Source organism: Tetrao urogallus (assembly GCF_951394365.1).
Source record: "Tetrao urogallus genome assembly, chromosome: Z".
NCBI lineage: Eukaryota > Metazoa > Chordata > Aves > Galliformes > Phasianidae > Tetrao > Tetrao urogallus.
The window spans coordinates 47,628,048-47,645,280 of NC_136816.1; the positions used below are offsets into that span (position 1 = coordinate 47,628,048).

Sequence of the window (17,233 nt, forward strand, 5' to 3'; positions counted from 1 at the left end):
CTCACCTTTGTACATTTCATTTTTTGGATCAGTGGGTCCCCATATTTAGCATAACTTTTATCTGGAGAGTTTCCAGCTTTCTATTGTGCAGGTAACAATGGGAAGCAAGGCAAGAAATTATTCTTTGCCCAGAGACTTTTTTTCTGCAATAATTTGAAAAATAAAAAATAGTTGAAGAACATTAATTAGCTTTTTCCTGAATTACTTGGGATTTGCTGCAAAAAAGTTTTGGAAGGTACTAAGTGGTAAAAATGGCCCGACCTCCAACACTTCCCTAAACTGTTCTTTCCACGTAACACTTCAAAATAGCCACTTATCATTTGAAGTGCCATCTTACAGGTCTGAGAAAATCTTCATTCGTTTCTGAAGAGGAAGAAAACCTTATTTAGGACAAAATATTTTCAAAATATGCTTAGATAGGTTGTAAAAAAAGAAAGGCATACAGTACAAAAATGATGTATGGCCTCCAGTAGTTCATAAAGCACTGTTCAAATATATTATATTAAAAAAAAAAAAAATCAAAGTTCTTGTTCAGTTCAATGAAAACTTTTCATATTATAGAGGTCATACCCACTTCAGCGGCACTGGATAGAATTTTTAAGATCATTGTAGCACAGTCACTGGTACTTGCTCTATAAGAATATCACCTTCTAACACAGTTTGTTTTATTCCACACTGAGTATAATATGAAATCAAGCATAAACCTCTTTCCTTCTGTAAAAAGCTCAGTATTAACTTCATCAGGTTTGCACTGAATCTATCAAAAACTTTTTATTGGGTAAGAATTTACATTCTGATAGGAACTTCCAGCACCTGTCAATCCAAAAAGTGGTCATCCACTATAATCCCTCTTTTAAAATGATGCAGGTGCACAAAATGTGTCATTTCATGCACAGCAGTAATGCATCTTCAAAAAGAACACAGGTCTAAACAGCCTGAAATAATTTTATTGTTTACACGAAGCAAGATTGAGTACCTCTGCACTGGTTTTCCTGGTGCCAGAATAAGTACAGGGGAAGACACTTTTTATCAAATTTTTGCAATGTTTTCTGATATCTCATTTTGGAAAGTTTGCAGATAAGCTTCTTATCTTATTGCTTTACTAAGGTTGGAAAATCCAGTGCCAACACATGTCATTAAGACTTTCTCCCCGCCCTTGCATTCTTCTTCAGGGGACTTCATTTCAATTTTAAACATGATCTGGAAGAAGCTTCTCAGGTGTCGCAGAAACTCAATTCTGAGGAAGAGAAAACAACAGAATTTAAGAAACAAAACAAAAAGCACAACAGCAGTAACTACTAATGTCAATTCCAATGAGCACAATAAGCATAAGAATATTGCTCTGTACAGAGAAACAAGCCCACAGGCTCCAAATTTTTTTCTCACTTGCACTGCTGCTAGTGACCCCTACTGAAAACACCATGTACTCTGTATAGGAGAGTATTGTAATCTGTATAGTAATCTGCAGAGAGGGACAGAATGCCTGGTAACAGCAAGACAAAATGCCTGGTAACAGCAAGACAAAAAAGACAAAATAAGGAAAGAAAACGAGGAGAGAAAGAACAGGCGTACACAGGCAAGGTCACTTAGTCACAACACTGACTGTACATTAGGGTCCTAAGAACACCGTACCGACCTGCAGTAAAATATCTCTCCCAAAGTTTAAAGCGGAAACAAAAAATTAAATAGAGATAGCTAAGAGTTTGGCCTTGGGGACATACTTTTAGGCTTCATAGTGAGGTGACTGATGCTCTGCCTGTTGATGTTCAAGAGGCGTTTGGATAACGCCCTTTCACTTTTGGTTTGCCCTGAAGTGATCAGGCAGTTGGACTGACAATCTCTGTGAGTCCCTTCCAACTGAACTAATCTATCCTATTTTCTCCTGATTTTCAAGAGCAGGAAGCAATTTTCTGTAATTTCAGAATGAGAGGCACGAAGAGACTAAATAGGTACAGTTCAGATTTTTTTCTGTCAGAGCAGAGTCTGACAGAAAAAAAATAGCAACACTCCTAAGAAAAAAAAATACAACAAAACAAAACCTAACTGAACCAAACAAAATAAAAATCCAAGAAAACACTCTGACTTTAGACTAAGATTAGCCTTTGAAGAAAAAGAATGTGCACATCCAGTCCACACATCTATATAGTTGGCAAACTGCAAAAAGCTTCTGCTTTGCATGCTAACAGCATAATCACAAGCTGATCACTTACATCATGACATCAAATCAAGAAAAAGTACCCACAAAATGGGAAGCAGGAGACCAAGGGCAGAGGACAGTCCCCAGAGCAACATTACACAGCTCTTGGCTGTGTAATCCTTCTATACATAGAAATCCAGGAGCCTCTAAACACAGAGCACAGTAGGTGCTGCAGAATCAGGAACTGTGTTACCCACTTGAGTTCTACTCTTGCACATAGATGTATGTGTGGGAGAAGAAAGAAACAGCAGGAGCCAGGCAAACAGAGGCTAGAGTCACTGACACTGGTCTGTGCTTGGTGATTTGCTGCTGAAGCAATCAGCTGAATACCTCTGTAGGGTGAATGTGGGCAGCTGGATCCCCCTGCTATGTACAACTTCTCACTCCATCCTGCTGTGCTAGTGACCAGCCTTTCCACAAGCACTAGATCTCACATCTCCTGAATGTATTAACAGCTTTAAGGAATAAATGAAAACTGCCTTTTCTTCCATGCCTCCTCAACTCCAAAGGGAGGCTGTAAGTAGGCAAATGGGCATACACTGGCAAAAATGCGTCAGCAAAGCTGACAGGCAACAAGCTCTGTATCAGCCTCCTCGCTAGCTGGGCCCATTCCCAGAGCTCTGGCAGTGTGACAAGCAAACAGACAAGCCCAAAACAGCAGGAACACAGAACTGAACAGCAAGGATACAGAATAAACTGCATAAGTGCCAAGGGCAGCACAGAAGCGGAGGACCTCTCTTCCTACGTTTGTAGACTATTGTTGCTCTGCCTCTACTTCTGGATAGAGTGAAAAAGCAAAAGCCCCCGGGTAAATAAAATAGGCTTAAAGGAACGGGAGAGGGGGAGGCTGCATGGAGATCAGACAGGAGAATTTGTAAGCAGTGGGAAACATGAGGTAAGAAACAGGAGAAAAAGAGGGGGAAGAAACAGATGACAAAATGAAGCAGAAAGTAGGCTGCTATTAGCTTGAGGCTGATAAAGGTGTGGGCAGGTCTACATCCTGAATAACAGGCAGCTGCATCAAACACACATGAGCCAAATGGAGGAGTGACAGAGGGAGTGAGCAGTATAGCAGTTTTATCTTGTTGGAGTCTTTATTCTGTTAAGCTGAAGGACAGTTACCAGAACCATACCGGAGATGTTCCTCAGCGCCAGACTCCTTGGAATTAACAACCACTGTACTACAATTACATATATATAGAAAAGTAAGCTTGCAGAAGTGCTCTCTTATCCCAGAAGCCTACTGAGCAGCATAATCACTTCGTGTGTTCTAGCTTGCTGTCAGGGCACAGCGACCAGCTCGTTAATCACCACTTGAGAAGACCTGGCTGCCAACAAGGCCTGCTTTGTTCCTTTACCCCTAATACATAGCAGCGCATGTGGGAGCTCACACATGGCACACATCAGCAACACGAGAGTGCCAGAGCAGACCCTGCAGGGCCTGGCCTGAGGCCTCTGCTCCCTTGGAGCGTCTGGTCCCAGCCAATGGAGAGGGAGGGGGCAGGAGGGGAGTAGAGGAGACCCCAGCCCGCCCCGAGGAGGGCGACAAAAAAGTGAAATAGCACGGGTTGCAGCCGCCCTTCCCCTCTGGCTGACGCTTGCAGAGCGTTGTGCAGGCAGCTCTGGGTCAGCTCAACGCAGCGGTGGGCAGCGCTCGCGAGCATACCTAGCCCGGCCGAGGGGCCACAGCGGGAGGTGGCTGTCACCTGTTTGCTGCCAGGTGAGCCCTCCCTTGGGCTGCGGCTGCTTTTCTACCTCCTTGTCTCACTGCCTGTGCTCGGCTCTGTCTGTTTTTTCCCTGCTAGTTTGGTGCCCTGCACACCACAGCTTGCGAGCAATTCTCAGATGCAGTTTGTGGGGACTTTCATGCTGAAGCACATGTGCCTTTTTCCTCCCTGAGGCTTTACAAGCTGGCAGCAGTGCTTTCCCATTGCTGTCCTCTGTGTGCACCCTGGTCCACACACATTCATCTGCATGCAGACCAGACCAAACTGCAAAGCCCTCATCTCATGCCAGATTTAAGATTTGTTACCATGCACCCTTGGTGAGATAGCAACACCGTGAGCATTCAGAATTATGAGCAGCTCAACAGACAAGCACTGTGAAATCTGCAATATAACGCAAGAGGCTGGTGATCCTCCCCTGGGCAGCCCTGTTCCTAGCATAGCTTCCACATTAGCAATGGCTCTGAGGGAAATACACATACGTGGAAGATATCTCCTTGTTCTGGTGGGTGTATTCCAGAGCGTCATATCCCCCTAACAGAGTTTTAATTCACCAGCTGAACTGTCACATTTAGACTACATTGTGCTAGACAGGGAACTCAACTATATATGTCTTATAAATAGCTTTGGAACCTGCAAGGTTTAAGTGTTAAATGCAGAGACATCATAGCTCCGACAAAGGGAAGAAGGGATTAGGACGACAGCAGCATAATTCAATTCAAAAACTTGTGCATTTGATGAGCTGCTTGAGGGCCAGGTTTCCCAACCCTTTAATAGCTGCCTTAGTGAGGGCATGACGGTGCTCCAGAGTTGCGTGATTTCTTGTGGCACATGATGCTCCAGAATGTCTGCTGCTGACCTTCATCTCTGCCATGCACTCCTAGCCTGGTGGAAGTGACAATCCACCCATTTGAAATCAGTCTGCTTACAAAATAAAGTGGTGTGCTCATACAACTTGAATCAAGGAGAAAAAAAAAAGGCTGAATGATGCAAGTCATCACTCTGTTTCACATGCTTAATTATGTACTTCTTTGATGCCTTTCACTTGGATACTTACTTCACACAGGATTACTTCACTCCTGTGCAAAAGGAGGCTTACCTGCTCCCTCGCCCCCTCCCCAAAAATATGTGATGAATGTTGTTACCCAGGTCTAAGAGTCTGGGTATTTAAATTGAAGTTAGGCAATTTCTAGATCTCATGTGATGGCACCACCATTCTTCAGTTATCACAGTACTGTACCTTTCACGTATACAGCACCGGTACCATGATAACCGAAAAAGGACAGTTCATAGTCTTATTGTTTGATGCCATTGTCAAATAAGCTACCTTTCTCTCATCTTGCTTAATGGAAAACTGCCCAGTTTCTATGAATAGCTATGACCAAGTCAGTCTTCTAGAATAAATGAAATTTTTGCTATTGGATGTCTCTTACCTACCCCGTGTTTCAACTAACCGTGAGAAATTTATTCCTCCGAATCATTACTAGCGACAGACAAATCTTTAATAAAATTCAAGATTAAAGGGCATCACAGAAGTCCACTACCTGACAGGACTAACGCTTTAGGGCTGCACATAGCTCCAGAAATTGAACTCTTGAGCTGTCTCCTTGAGACAGTTACAGCTTTAGTATTTGGCAAGCCATTCAAAACAGGCCATTTAATGTCCCAGCTACAGAGAAATCACTAGGAAAACAAGGTAGTATATGCTAGGCAACAAAAGGTAACTGATGTACACATACAAGACCAAGAATCCACAATAAACTTCATCTCTGGAATTTTAATTGCTTCAGAATCAGGAAGAATACAAAACGGTAAGGAAATAATATTTTAATCTGTGTTTACACTGGGTAACTTACACTACCTGTCTCATTTTAAGACAAATACAAGTTGTTCTACTCACAGCCAGAGACAACATCTTTCATACAGAAAAAACAGCTGTGTGATACAGAATTAAAAAAGACTAAGTAAATAAAATGAGAAAAAAATAAAAATAAAAAACAACTTACGTGTATGGAGACAGGGGTCCTAACAGGACTTTGGAAACATCTTGTTGTCCAAGGGTCATGAGCAGCAGAGCAAGGCTCTGGTTTGTTGAATCAACACAACCTCCCTGTAAACCAAAATGTTTTAATAATTAATCTCTATACAAACCAGAAATTGAGATGGAAGGAGAGAGTAATAGAAAGGAAAAATATACTCAAAAAGTTGAATTACCGCTCTCAGTTTTCAAGGGTTGAAAATATAAAAATCTAGATTTTGTAACAATAACAAATTCATTTCACCTGTCAGGCTGGGAAAGAAATATAGCTAAACCAAAACCCAGCAACAATGGCAAAACAAAGAACTCTCTCATCTCTCCCTGTTCTGTTCAAGCATTACAAAACTGAAGCATGTTTCTGAACTTTAGTAGACAACTTTTAAGCAAAAGGATGACATGAACTTCTGCATTTCACTTGTTGCAGACCCAAAGCCTCAATGCAGTCTGTGAATACTTTCTTACTGAATTAAAACTAATCCTAAGCCCACTGAACATGTTGTCTGGAGAAAGCAAAACTACAGAGACTGCTAACTGGCAGTCAGCTTTGTGAGCAAAGCACAAACTTAATTTTTTAAGAAATAAAACTATTCAAAAAAGGAAATTTTTTTGAATTTGGAATTCCAAATAAATTTTGGGATTGACTAAGAAAACACGATGTGACAACTTGAACACAGTGAAAAGGCAGAAAAAAGGACTATTCCAGTGAGAGATACTGATAGCAATTTTCAAGATGGTTTTACTTCAGTATGACAAGTCTCACTGTTCTTTGAAAATAAAATTCAACACTTTGAATCACACAGTTGTTGATATAAAAAAGGGTTGTAAAAATCCTTTAAGATCTTTCTTATCTCTCAGCTAAACCTCTACTGCTGCAACTTAAGGATGTTCCCTTATGTTCTAGTAGTTGTCACTTAAGAAAAGAGACGAGCACCAACTTCACAGCAGCCTTCTCTCAGATAGCTGCAGAGTGATAAAGTCCCTCCAGCTTCTTCATATCCAAACTCAACAACCCCAGTTTTGTCAGCCGTTCCTTGTATGTCTTGTTTTCTAGTCCCTGCACCAGCTTAGTTACCTTTCTCTGAACGCATTCCAATGACTTGACATCCTTCTTTTACTGAGGGATCCAAAACCAAACATTGTGGCTCAGTCTCCCCTGTGCTGTGTACAAGGGAACAGTCACCTCACAGAATGCCCTGAGTTGGAAGGGACCTTCAAGATCCAACCTTGCAGTGGACAGGGCTGCCACTCATTAGATCAGATTGCCCAGGGCCCCACACAGCCTGGCCTTGAATGCCTTCAGGAATGGGGCATTCACAGCTTCTCTGGGCAGCTTGTATCAATGCCTCTTCACCCTTTGAGTGAAGAATCTCCTAACACCTAACCTGAATCTCTCCTCTTTCATTTTAAAGCCATTCCCCCCCTTTGCCTATCACAATCAGACTGCAGGCCAGACTGCCATTGGCCTTCTTAACTTTCAGCAGTGTACACTGCTGGCTCATATTTTTCTCTGCAGGCAGACAGCTCTGGTGCAGTTGCATTCCACACTAAAGCAAGGAACTGACTGTGCCTATTCAGGACAACTGAATTCCTGTCAGGGAGAAGCTGCCAGACACAACTGCCTCCCATGTAGCCATGTAGCAGCAGTTGTGGGGGCAGGGCCAAGAGCAGCAGCATCATACCCTGAAATTAGAAAAGCAGCCTGCAGGGAGCACAGCTCCCAGGAGTGCTGAAAGCAGTGGGCAAACAGAGCATGGTGCAGCAGTTAACACAGGCAGGGCAGACTACTCCTCCCCAGTCAGGGGATTGGCTCGCCTATCAGCTGCCTCTCAGACAACAAATCTTGTGCCACTACACAGAAAGCTCCTGCCTAAAAGAATGCAGCTACCCAGACTGAGTGCCTGCCCAGAAAATATGTCTGTTCTGGTCTCTGGTTGCAGGGAGCGCCTGAGCCTGCTGCTGCACCCGCAGGGTGGCAGAGATACCACCTGTGTGAGGCGTGAGCCTATGGGTGATCTGCTCAGCATAGGGGCAGGAGCCCAAGGAGGAGGTGGAGAGATTGAAGAGCATCAGGGAGCGTAAACAGGATACAGACTCCCTAGTCCAGTTCACCCCTCTGATTATTACTCCTTACTGATAGTTCAGGCTGGCAACAGTGAAGTCACTGAGAGCCTGAGAGCTGTAAAAAGTGACTTCAGGGGGGAGAGGCAGTTTAGTAGACAGAGTAGGAGTAGAGGTGGTGTCTTCCTGTATGCCTTCAGGGGCAAGGAGGAAACCAGGAAAGGACCAGGAAAATCCACCTGATAAATACATGGCTGAGAGGTTGGTAACACCACAGGAATTTTGGCTTTTTTGACCATGAGGCAGTTTACTCTGTACCTGGCCTGATGGCTCCTGATGATGTCCACCTAGGTCACGAGGAAAAGAATTCTGTCCCAAGGTCTGTCTGTGCTCATGGACAGGGCTTTTAATGCGATTTGAAGAGAGAAGGGGGTAATGGCGAAGAAAGAGGTAGACCAACATTTTACACAGTCTGATAGCGATAGGACAAGGTAGAATACTTTAACTGTAAGAAGCTAGATTTAGGTTAGATGTTAGGAAGAAATGTTTTACTTAAGAAGATGTTGAGGCACTGGAAGAGGCTGTCCAGAGAGGCTGTGGATGCTCTGTCTCTGGAGGTGTTCAAGATAGGTTGGATGGGATCCTTAGCAGCCTGGTCTATTGGTTGGCAAACCTGTCAGGGCAGTTGAAACTGGATGACCTTTTAAGTTCCCTTGTACCTATGCCATTTTATGATTCCGTGTTCAGTCGGCTGCCAACCTCTAGGTTCTCTTCTATTGCTTTCATAGTCTCCGTTGCTGCAACGAGTTAGCCATCCCTACTATTATGCATTAGCAATGCATCGCCACATGACCATTCCCATGTAAGCAATTATCATACAGAGAAATTAAGTGATTTTCTTGTAATCTAATGCTGACAGAACAGTAACATGTCAAATGAAACAGAAAGAAATACCACTTCTAATGAGGCCATCTTTTAGCTCTCAATCTGCTGTTTACTTGAGTTAAAAAAAAAAACAAACAAAAAAACCCCCCAAAACAACAAACCCAAAGCAAAAATACTACCACTAGAAATGGGATAGACAAAGTCAGAATCGAAGTACTGACTTTATTCCAAAACTGCTGGCACTCATTACAAATCTAGGATGCAGCTACTAGCTCGTTAATTCAGTTTATGGCAGGTTCTCCATTATTGTTGGAGACAACAGAATCAGATCCAAGATATAATTAGAGACATATACATAAATGCAGAAATGCTGCAGCATAAGTATCACTGTTTACATGCAGAAGCACAAACAACTGGATCATTGACAAAAGTGTGTTTGAGGAGGATTATTCTTCCAAGCTTATAGTACTGGTAACACTATAAGATAAGGTTGTTTTTTTCTCTTACACATAAGGTACATACATGCATGCTTTAATCAACCCTGAGGTGTATTATTTGTTAGGTGAGGTGCAGAACCATTTTTAGAAAGAAGCTGAGACTTGTCACATCGAAGTATGACTGTCTTGAAAATTAGCATTTAGTTAAACATTTCATTGATATTAGCTCTAGCTGCATAAAACAACAACCTTACCCCTTCTGCCCTCCCAAGCTCCCATAGCAATTCAACCTTTCCTCAAAGAAGAGCTCAGAGTTCAACTGCTTCTACATCTAGCCCTATTTCTCCTGATCACAAGTTATACAGGCATTCAACTCTCTTCTAGCTTTTCCTGGCCTCTCAAGGCAAGAAAGGAGGCCTTCTTTATTGATCTTCTACAATTAAACTTGGGTAAGAAATACACACAGATCTGTAAAGACAATGCTAGCCATTCCATGTTCCTCCTTCAGATCTGTTGTAATTAGCAATGTGCCACTTACTGTTAGTCAATTGGCTCTGAAATCCTTTCATCTACAAAGGTATATCACAAAAGCAAGAATCATATATGCTCTTTTCAACTTCTTTTTTAATGCTTAGCAAAAGGAGCAATTTAGCACTTCACATAGCAAAGCTCAAGTCCTTAGGTTTCCTACATGGTAAAGTTCACATAATAGCAAGCATTAAGCAAGCACTTTAAGAGATGCCTCTGAGCCCTTTTAAGCAGGACTGAATTCCAACAGTTTTGTGGGTGATTCTGACAACTAAAATCCTCTGCAGAGAATCATCTTCATTACTACTGGGATGCCCTTTTCTGATAAGCCTTCTAGCCCCCAGAGTGTCTACAGGCAAAGACACAGCTGGAGCAACAGTCTCATTCAGTTCACATGCATTCTAAGCAAAGAAAGGGAGAGCAGTTTTCCCTCAAGCATTCAGAGAGTACCAATGTAAAGAGAACGGGACTTAAGGACTGCTTGTTCACAGCAGCCTGTTCACAGCAGCCTGTTCTCCCATGCATTTTCCTCACAACTTCACTGTTTTACCATACGCTATCTACGCAAAACAAAGCAAACAAAAGAAAGAAATCCCCAAACAGTATCCTAAAACAAGCAAACACAGCACACTTTGCAATGAGTGGGGTCAACACTGGATCAAACTGACCCAAGCTTGGAAAAAAGAAAGAAAATAGAATAAAATGAATGAGCAATCCCAATTTTTCTAATTCCTGGCTAACACTCTGTTAGAGTGTGTATCATACACAAAGTCATAAGTTCAAGTTATATTTTGAAAATTACAAAATGAACCCCACAATATTGCTTATGACAGGCAGCAGGGATTTCATGAGTACTGAGTAAGATCTAAACAGTCCAGTAGATAAGCAGTACAATAGCCCTTAAAGGATAACAGAAGAGAACTTTTTCACCATGAGATGCTGCAGTGGAGGACAACAAACAGTCCACAAACTGTTCAGCAGTTGTCACTTACTTCTGTAATGGCCCACACAGCATAGAGCCTCCCAGAATGCCAACTGTTCCACAGCAGGGCACAGCTAACCTCATTCACTGAGAATCTAATTTTCAAGGACACTGAAACCTCATGCCCCATCACTTCACTGTGCAAAGACCTGCCTGACCCTGTTTGTGCCTCAAACACCTTTTCCTAATTGACTACACTACCTAAAACAGAATCACACTAATGGCATTTTTAATACTTTGTAAGGCCCTATCTCTTTATTCTAGTTCAGAGCAATTACATTTTTTTGGGGTACCATTTGTAGATGGCTGCCTCCTAAAAACTATATGTGGTTTGTCGGTACTAACAGCTGCTTACTTTGACATCTATGGCAATACACAACAGAAGCAGATATGTTCTTTATTGGATCAGAAACTCACTAATTGCTAATTCTGACTGAGTGCCAGGCATCCACTAGAAGTCTTGCCACAGATGAAAACAAACACTGTAATAAAAAAAATCATGCTGTGGGAAACTGTGATGCAGATAAGACTCCTAAGCCAATACTGTCTTAGTTTCAACAAACCATTCTGTTCCTTATATCACAAACAGACCTCAGCACATTTGAACTTTGTTATTGCTGCAATAAAATGGCCAGCATTGAAACCAGATGCTTTTTTCCCCCCTTTCCTTCCTCTTTCTCACATTTTCTCCCACTCACAATGCTTCAATTCCACCACTAGCTCAATAGCTCTCTTCTATGGTTAAAAGTGAAAAAAACCACACGAAGCAAACTGAATTCTATTGCAAACAGAAGGCAATGAAAACAAAATTTTTTTCTACTATGATCCACAGTAAAATAACATGGACACAGGAAATAACATGACAGAGTAAGTCATTATATCATTAAATGAACCATTTATAAAGCACTCCCACTGGTATCAAGAATGCATTGGCACCATTGGAGGATTTTTCTGCCTGGATCTCAGCCTGAGCGAATCCTGAAATCACCTATTCCTTCAACAATATATAACTGCCTTCTTCCCTTTCAGCTGTACATGCAAAACACGTTGGCCACTTACCCTGTATATCTCCTCAAGCAACAGCTTAGCACAATTCTGTCCAAGTTCCTCAGGAAGCACAGCTGCTCCGTGGCCCTGAGGGTTTGAGGCTAACTCAGCACTGAGAATAGTGCCATTGATGGTTTCTGCAATAAGGCATATGCCAAAACCTGGAGATCTGAAAGAAAAACACACTGGATGTAACAACAAAATTAAATAACAAACCAAGAAGAAATATCAAGGTTGTCCTCAAGTTGCGAAGAGCTCCACTCATTGGACATTATGGGGAATCTGAACTTGCCGACAAAATTCCCATTCTAGACTTTTCATCTGCCTTGGAAAAAACATTAACAGTATCTAAAAGCTAAATCTAGTATCACTAGTCCCAGATAGACTGTGCTGGATATTTCTGGCTCAAGCTCTTAAAAAAAAAAAAAAAAGAAAAGAAAAAAAAAGAAAAGAAAAGAAAGAAAAAGAAAGAAATTAAAGCCAATGCAGAAATAGCATTTTCTATTAAAAACTTTCTATTAAAAAAAAATAAATCTCATTTACTAATTAATCTTTGAAATTTTCTGAAGCACCTTGAGTTTCTTCTCTGTCAGATTCAAGTACAAAACTAACTTTCTTTAGCGATCCACCTTTTAGCATGGAAGCTTCAATATACAGAAAGAATAGCTACAGTACCAGCGAATTAAAAAAAAAACCAATTACAATACTTGCATTTCATAGAAACATAGAATCACAGAATTGCTTGGTTTGGAATGGACCTTGTAGCTCATCCAGTTCCAACTAGCAGTGGTGACAGCGGTATGAAAGACAAGTCACATTCTGGATGCCCATGCACAGCTGTCATACCACAAAATGAAATGCACTGATCAAATAAACTGCATAAGCTGGTTAATGGTAGTGACTATGTTGCAAACTACTGCTTCGTAGCTGAGAATCTGCTCTGTCAAATAGTGTTATTGTGCTCTTTGTATCTATTGCAGTTTCCTTGTAAATAAATAGGAGTCATCACTTTGGAGCAACCTATGCATTTTTCTCAGACCTTAGCATCCTAAAAAAATGCTTTTATCAGTGTTAAAAAATACTTTTGCTAAAAGAAAGTAACAGATGGTAGTGTACAGCTGAGAAGTCAGAAAGTTATAACTAGAAAAAAAAGTATGTAAGATCCTTGTATTTTTATGTTCTGGAAGAACACCAACAGCTAGCCATTCAAAATAAGGTTGACTTTTCTCTACATACAGCATTTCCCACAGTTATGGACTCATACTGCCTCCGATACCCAAACTTTTTAATAAAAAAAACTCCATTCACCCAAAATGGTAAGGAACATCACCAATATCAACAAACCACAAAAACAAAGCCTAAATGCCAGTACAGACAAACTGTCCCAGTGTCAGAAAAGAACAGTTCTGCCAGATGCATTTAAGTAGGAAGGGAATTAACAGATACTGGAGGTTCCCACCCATATTTAACTACCGGTACTTGCTCAGCAACACAGAAGTTATGCTAAAGATGTTTTTCTCTTCCTCCTTTCCTCCGAAAGAAAGATTTAGACACCGAGAGTCAAAAGATGTTGCTTCTTAGGGGCTATAATTTGGACAGTAATAATAACTATATCCCGTGGCAGATTTGTTAGCCTTCAGTAGCATGTGACAAACTGCCAAAACAAAATCATCTAGTGTCTTGTGCATGTGCAAACAGTGTTAGGAAACATCTGCAAAGATGAACACTCTGCTGTAAATTCAGAAAATTCAGAAAGTTTTTGTTCAGAGAGACATCACAGATGTCAGAAAATGCTCAAATCTACTTCCTGAAGCTTTGGCACTGTGTGAGGGATGGGGTACAACACCCTACATTCGGAAATCAGGGCTTTGCCTAGCCTGGGCAAATGTGTGCTGAAATAGTCCTCGCTGTTTTAACTCTTCATTGAACAGAGACCACAATGGAAATTAGATGCATTGCTTTCCTTCCTTATCCTGTCTACACATGTAGAAGCAATAGGAAGCTAGTAAGACAAAAAGCTTTGCCAAAATGGGACTGTGCTGGCACCATACTTACGCTGAATATGGTAGCAAAGCAGCAGTAGAGATTAACATGCACCAGCAGTGTGAAAAGGGGAACTCACCTTTTCTTCCCATGCAATTATTTATTTTTCTACACGGGCTAATCATGGAAGCAGAAAATACATTGGTGCTGCCTTAATTCACCTGAATTTTCCACATTATTGGTAGATATGAAAAAAACAATCACACAACCCAAAACCACAACAACAACAAAAACTTACACCCTCAGAAAAAAAGGTTTCAAAATTTTCATTATTGTTAACTATCTGCACCAACAAGACTTACTAACATGGAATATTAAATATGATAGAGAAATCAGGAAAGAGACTCTAGAATTAGTTAACAATTTTCAGATGTGTACACTCATGAAGTTAACAAGTTATCTCAAAGATGGTATTTCCAAGAACAGAAACAATAAAAAAAAAGCATGCACGCTGGGAACTGAATATACAGGAAGATAACATACAAATTAATTATCCCAATCTCCAACTTCAAAGAAGTGACAAGCAGATAGTGTTACTGACTAATGTAAATAAAATTGTCTGAATCATGAGCATCACTTCTGTGTTCTGCTGGCCAGCAAATCTCTAAGGAAATTTGAAACATTAGTATGCTGTTGAGAGAACACTTGTTTATGTCACAGGAAAGCAGAGAATAACATAGTTTAGAAAACATTCAGGTTTCAACCTTAGTATTACCATTTCCATCAGATAGTCTAGAGTAAAATTCAAACACTAGTTTTCATATCACATCAGTGCATTCTGCACTCACTTCTGTGATTCTGTAAACAGGCTTAAAACAGAATAGAGCTCAGGTTACCTTTAGTGGCAGTAATGATAAATTACATAGTTAGTTTAAGAAAAACACAGTATTTCTATCACAGCATTGAGTAAAACTCAATCTCTAAGGAAATTTGAAACATTAGTTTGCTGTTGAGAGAACAGTTGTTTATGTCACAGTAAAGCAGAGAATAAAATAGTTTAGAAAACATTCAGGTTCCAACCTTAGTACTACCATTTCCATCAGATAGTCTAGAGTAAAATTCAAACATTAGTTTTCATATCACATCAGTGCATTCTGCACTCACTTCTGTGATTCTGTAAACAGGCTTAAAACAGAATAGAGCTCAGGTTACCTTTAGTGGCAGTAATGATAAATTACATTGATAGTTTAAGAAAAATACAGTATTTCTATCACAGCATTGAGTAAAAATAGTGATTCATTCCTTTTTTTTTTTTTTTTTTTTATACGGAATATTTATTTAATGTCAGAAATAGAAAATAATGGCTTACAGCTCAGTAAAATTACAGATCAGAATACGCTAGCAGGCAAAAAAATATATACACCTACATTTCTTGTTCCTGTAAATACTGGATACTCACTTTCCAGAGCTGACCCCTTTCATATGGTCTGTGTAGATATAAATATCTGGGAGGAATTTATTCAGGACACTCCTTGCAGATTCCACCATTCTGTTTGCCATCTGTGGAGACACTCTGACAGAATATCTGTATTTCTGAGCTAAGGAACTGTGATAATGAAAAATAATTAAGAGACTGGCAAAAATAATCAAGAAGTCCCAGTGCATTCTTTCAAAAAATGTAGTTTTGTCCTACACGTAGAATCCTTAAGAGTTGGAAGGGACTTTTAAAGGTCATGTAGTCCAACTTCCCCGCGGTGAACAAGGACATGTACTGCTAGGTTAGATTGCTCAGAGACAGGTCCAGCCTGGTCTTAAATGTCTCCAGGGATTGGGCTTCCTTGACATCTCTGGTTAACCTGTTCAGTCCCTCTTCACTCTCACTGCAAAATACTTTTTCCTTATATCCAACCCAAAACTCCCCTCTTTTAGTACGAAATCGTTCCCCCTTGTCCTAATACCACTGACAATGCTGAAGAGTCTGTCCCTTTCTTTCCTCTAGCTCGCCTTTAGATACTGAAAGGCTGCTATCAGAGCCTTTTCTTCTTCAGGCTGAATAGCCCCAGCTCTCTCAATCTGTCCCCACAGGGAAGGTGTTCCATTCCTTCAGTCATTTCTCTGGCTTTTCTCTGGAGGCTCTCCAACAGGTTCACGTCCCTCCTGCACTGAGGACTCCAAATCTGGGTGCAGTATTCCAGGTGAGGCCTCACCAGCGCAGAGTAGAGGTGCAGGATCACCTCTCCCAACCTGCAGGCCACACTTCTTTCAGTGCAGCCCAGGATACAGTTGGTTTTCTGGGCTGCAAGGGCACATTACTGGCTCATGCCCAACTTGCCATCCACCAGTACCCATAAGTGCTTTTCAGCAGGGCTGTGCTCAATTCTTTCATGCCTCAGCTTGTATTGGTAGTGCAGGTTGGCTTTACCCAGTGCAAGACCTTGCACTTGGCTTTGCTGAATCTCATGAGGTTCACTTGGGCCCACTGCTAAAGCCTGTTTAGATTCCTCTAGATGGCATCCCAACCCTCAGGTGTTTCAACTGCATCCACAGCTTGGTGCCATCCACAGACTTTCTGAGGGTGCACTCAACCTCACTGTCAATGTCACTGATAAAGCATTAAAGAGTATCAGTCCCAGCACTGATCCGTGTGAGAAACCTCTTGTCACTGATCTCCATCCAGACACTGAGTTTGACCACCACTCTCTGGACTTGATCCTGGAGCCAGTTCTTTGCCCATTGAACAGTCTGCCCATGAAATCCATATCTTTCCAATTTGAAGAGAAGGATGTTGTGGGGCACTGTGTCAAAGACATTAATGAAGTCTAGATAGATGGCATCAGTGGCTCTTCCCTTGTCCAATGATGCAGTTATACCACCATAAAAGGCAACTAGATTGGTCAAACAGGATAATCCATCCATGAATGTAAGCTCATTTTCCCAGCAAAGCCTGTACATACAGATCATGTACTTAAGTGCTTTCTACAGTCTTTTCACTGATATATCTTGAGTTGAGATACACAGAACATCTACAGAAACACCGACTATTACTGCAAGGTAAAAAGTGGACTTAGAGATGTCCTTCAATAATTTTATCTTGCTATTCTATCATCCTGGATAGTCTGCTATTCATATCCTAGGAAAAGATGTTGGTGGGCAAAATTATTCTGAACTAATAGCAAGAAATCCTTTCCTTCCACCTTAAAGTGGGAGAAATTGGAGAACTGAAAATAAAAGTTTTACAAAAGAAAAAAAATTTAGAAGGCTAAAACTTTGCTGTCTCCTGCTCTTTTGCAATGCTTTGATGAATTTAAAGTCTCTAGTGCTCTAGTCACTCAGCATTCAAAGATAACCATTCCA

General features: G+C 41.0%; 1 protein-coding gene across 1 annotated transcript in view; it reads right to left on the minus strand.

The window, feature by feature from the left end:
- Positions 1-1,017: 1,017 nt before the first annotated feature.
- RCL1 (RNA terminal phosphate cyclase like 1) overlaps positions 1,018-17,233 on the minus strand; it is a gene marked incomplete at its 5' end in the record, with an annotated part of 30,560 nt that continues 14,344 nt past the window's right edge. Inside the window, 4 exons of the mRNA XM_079548704.1 lie at positions 1,018-1,237; positions 5,928-6,031; positions 11,909-12,065; positions 15,339-15,464. Coding sequence (XP_079404830.1) covers positions 1,087-1,237; positions 5,928-6,031; positions 11,909-12,065; positions 15,339-15,464 — 538 coding nt within the window. The 3' untranslated portion in view covers positions 1,018-1,086. The remainder of the gene's footprint in view (positions 1,238-5,927; positions 6,032-11,908; positions 12,066-15,338; positions 15,465-17,233) is intronic.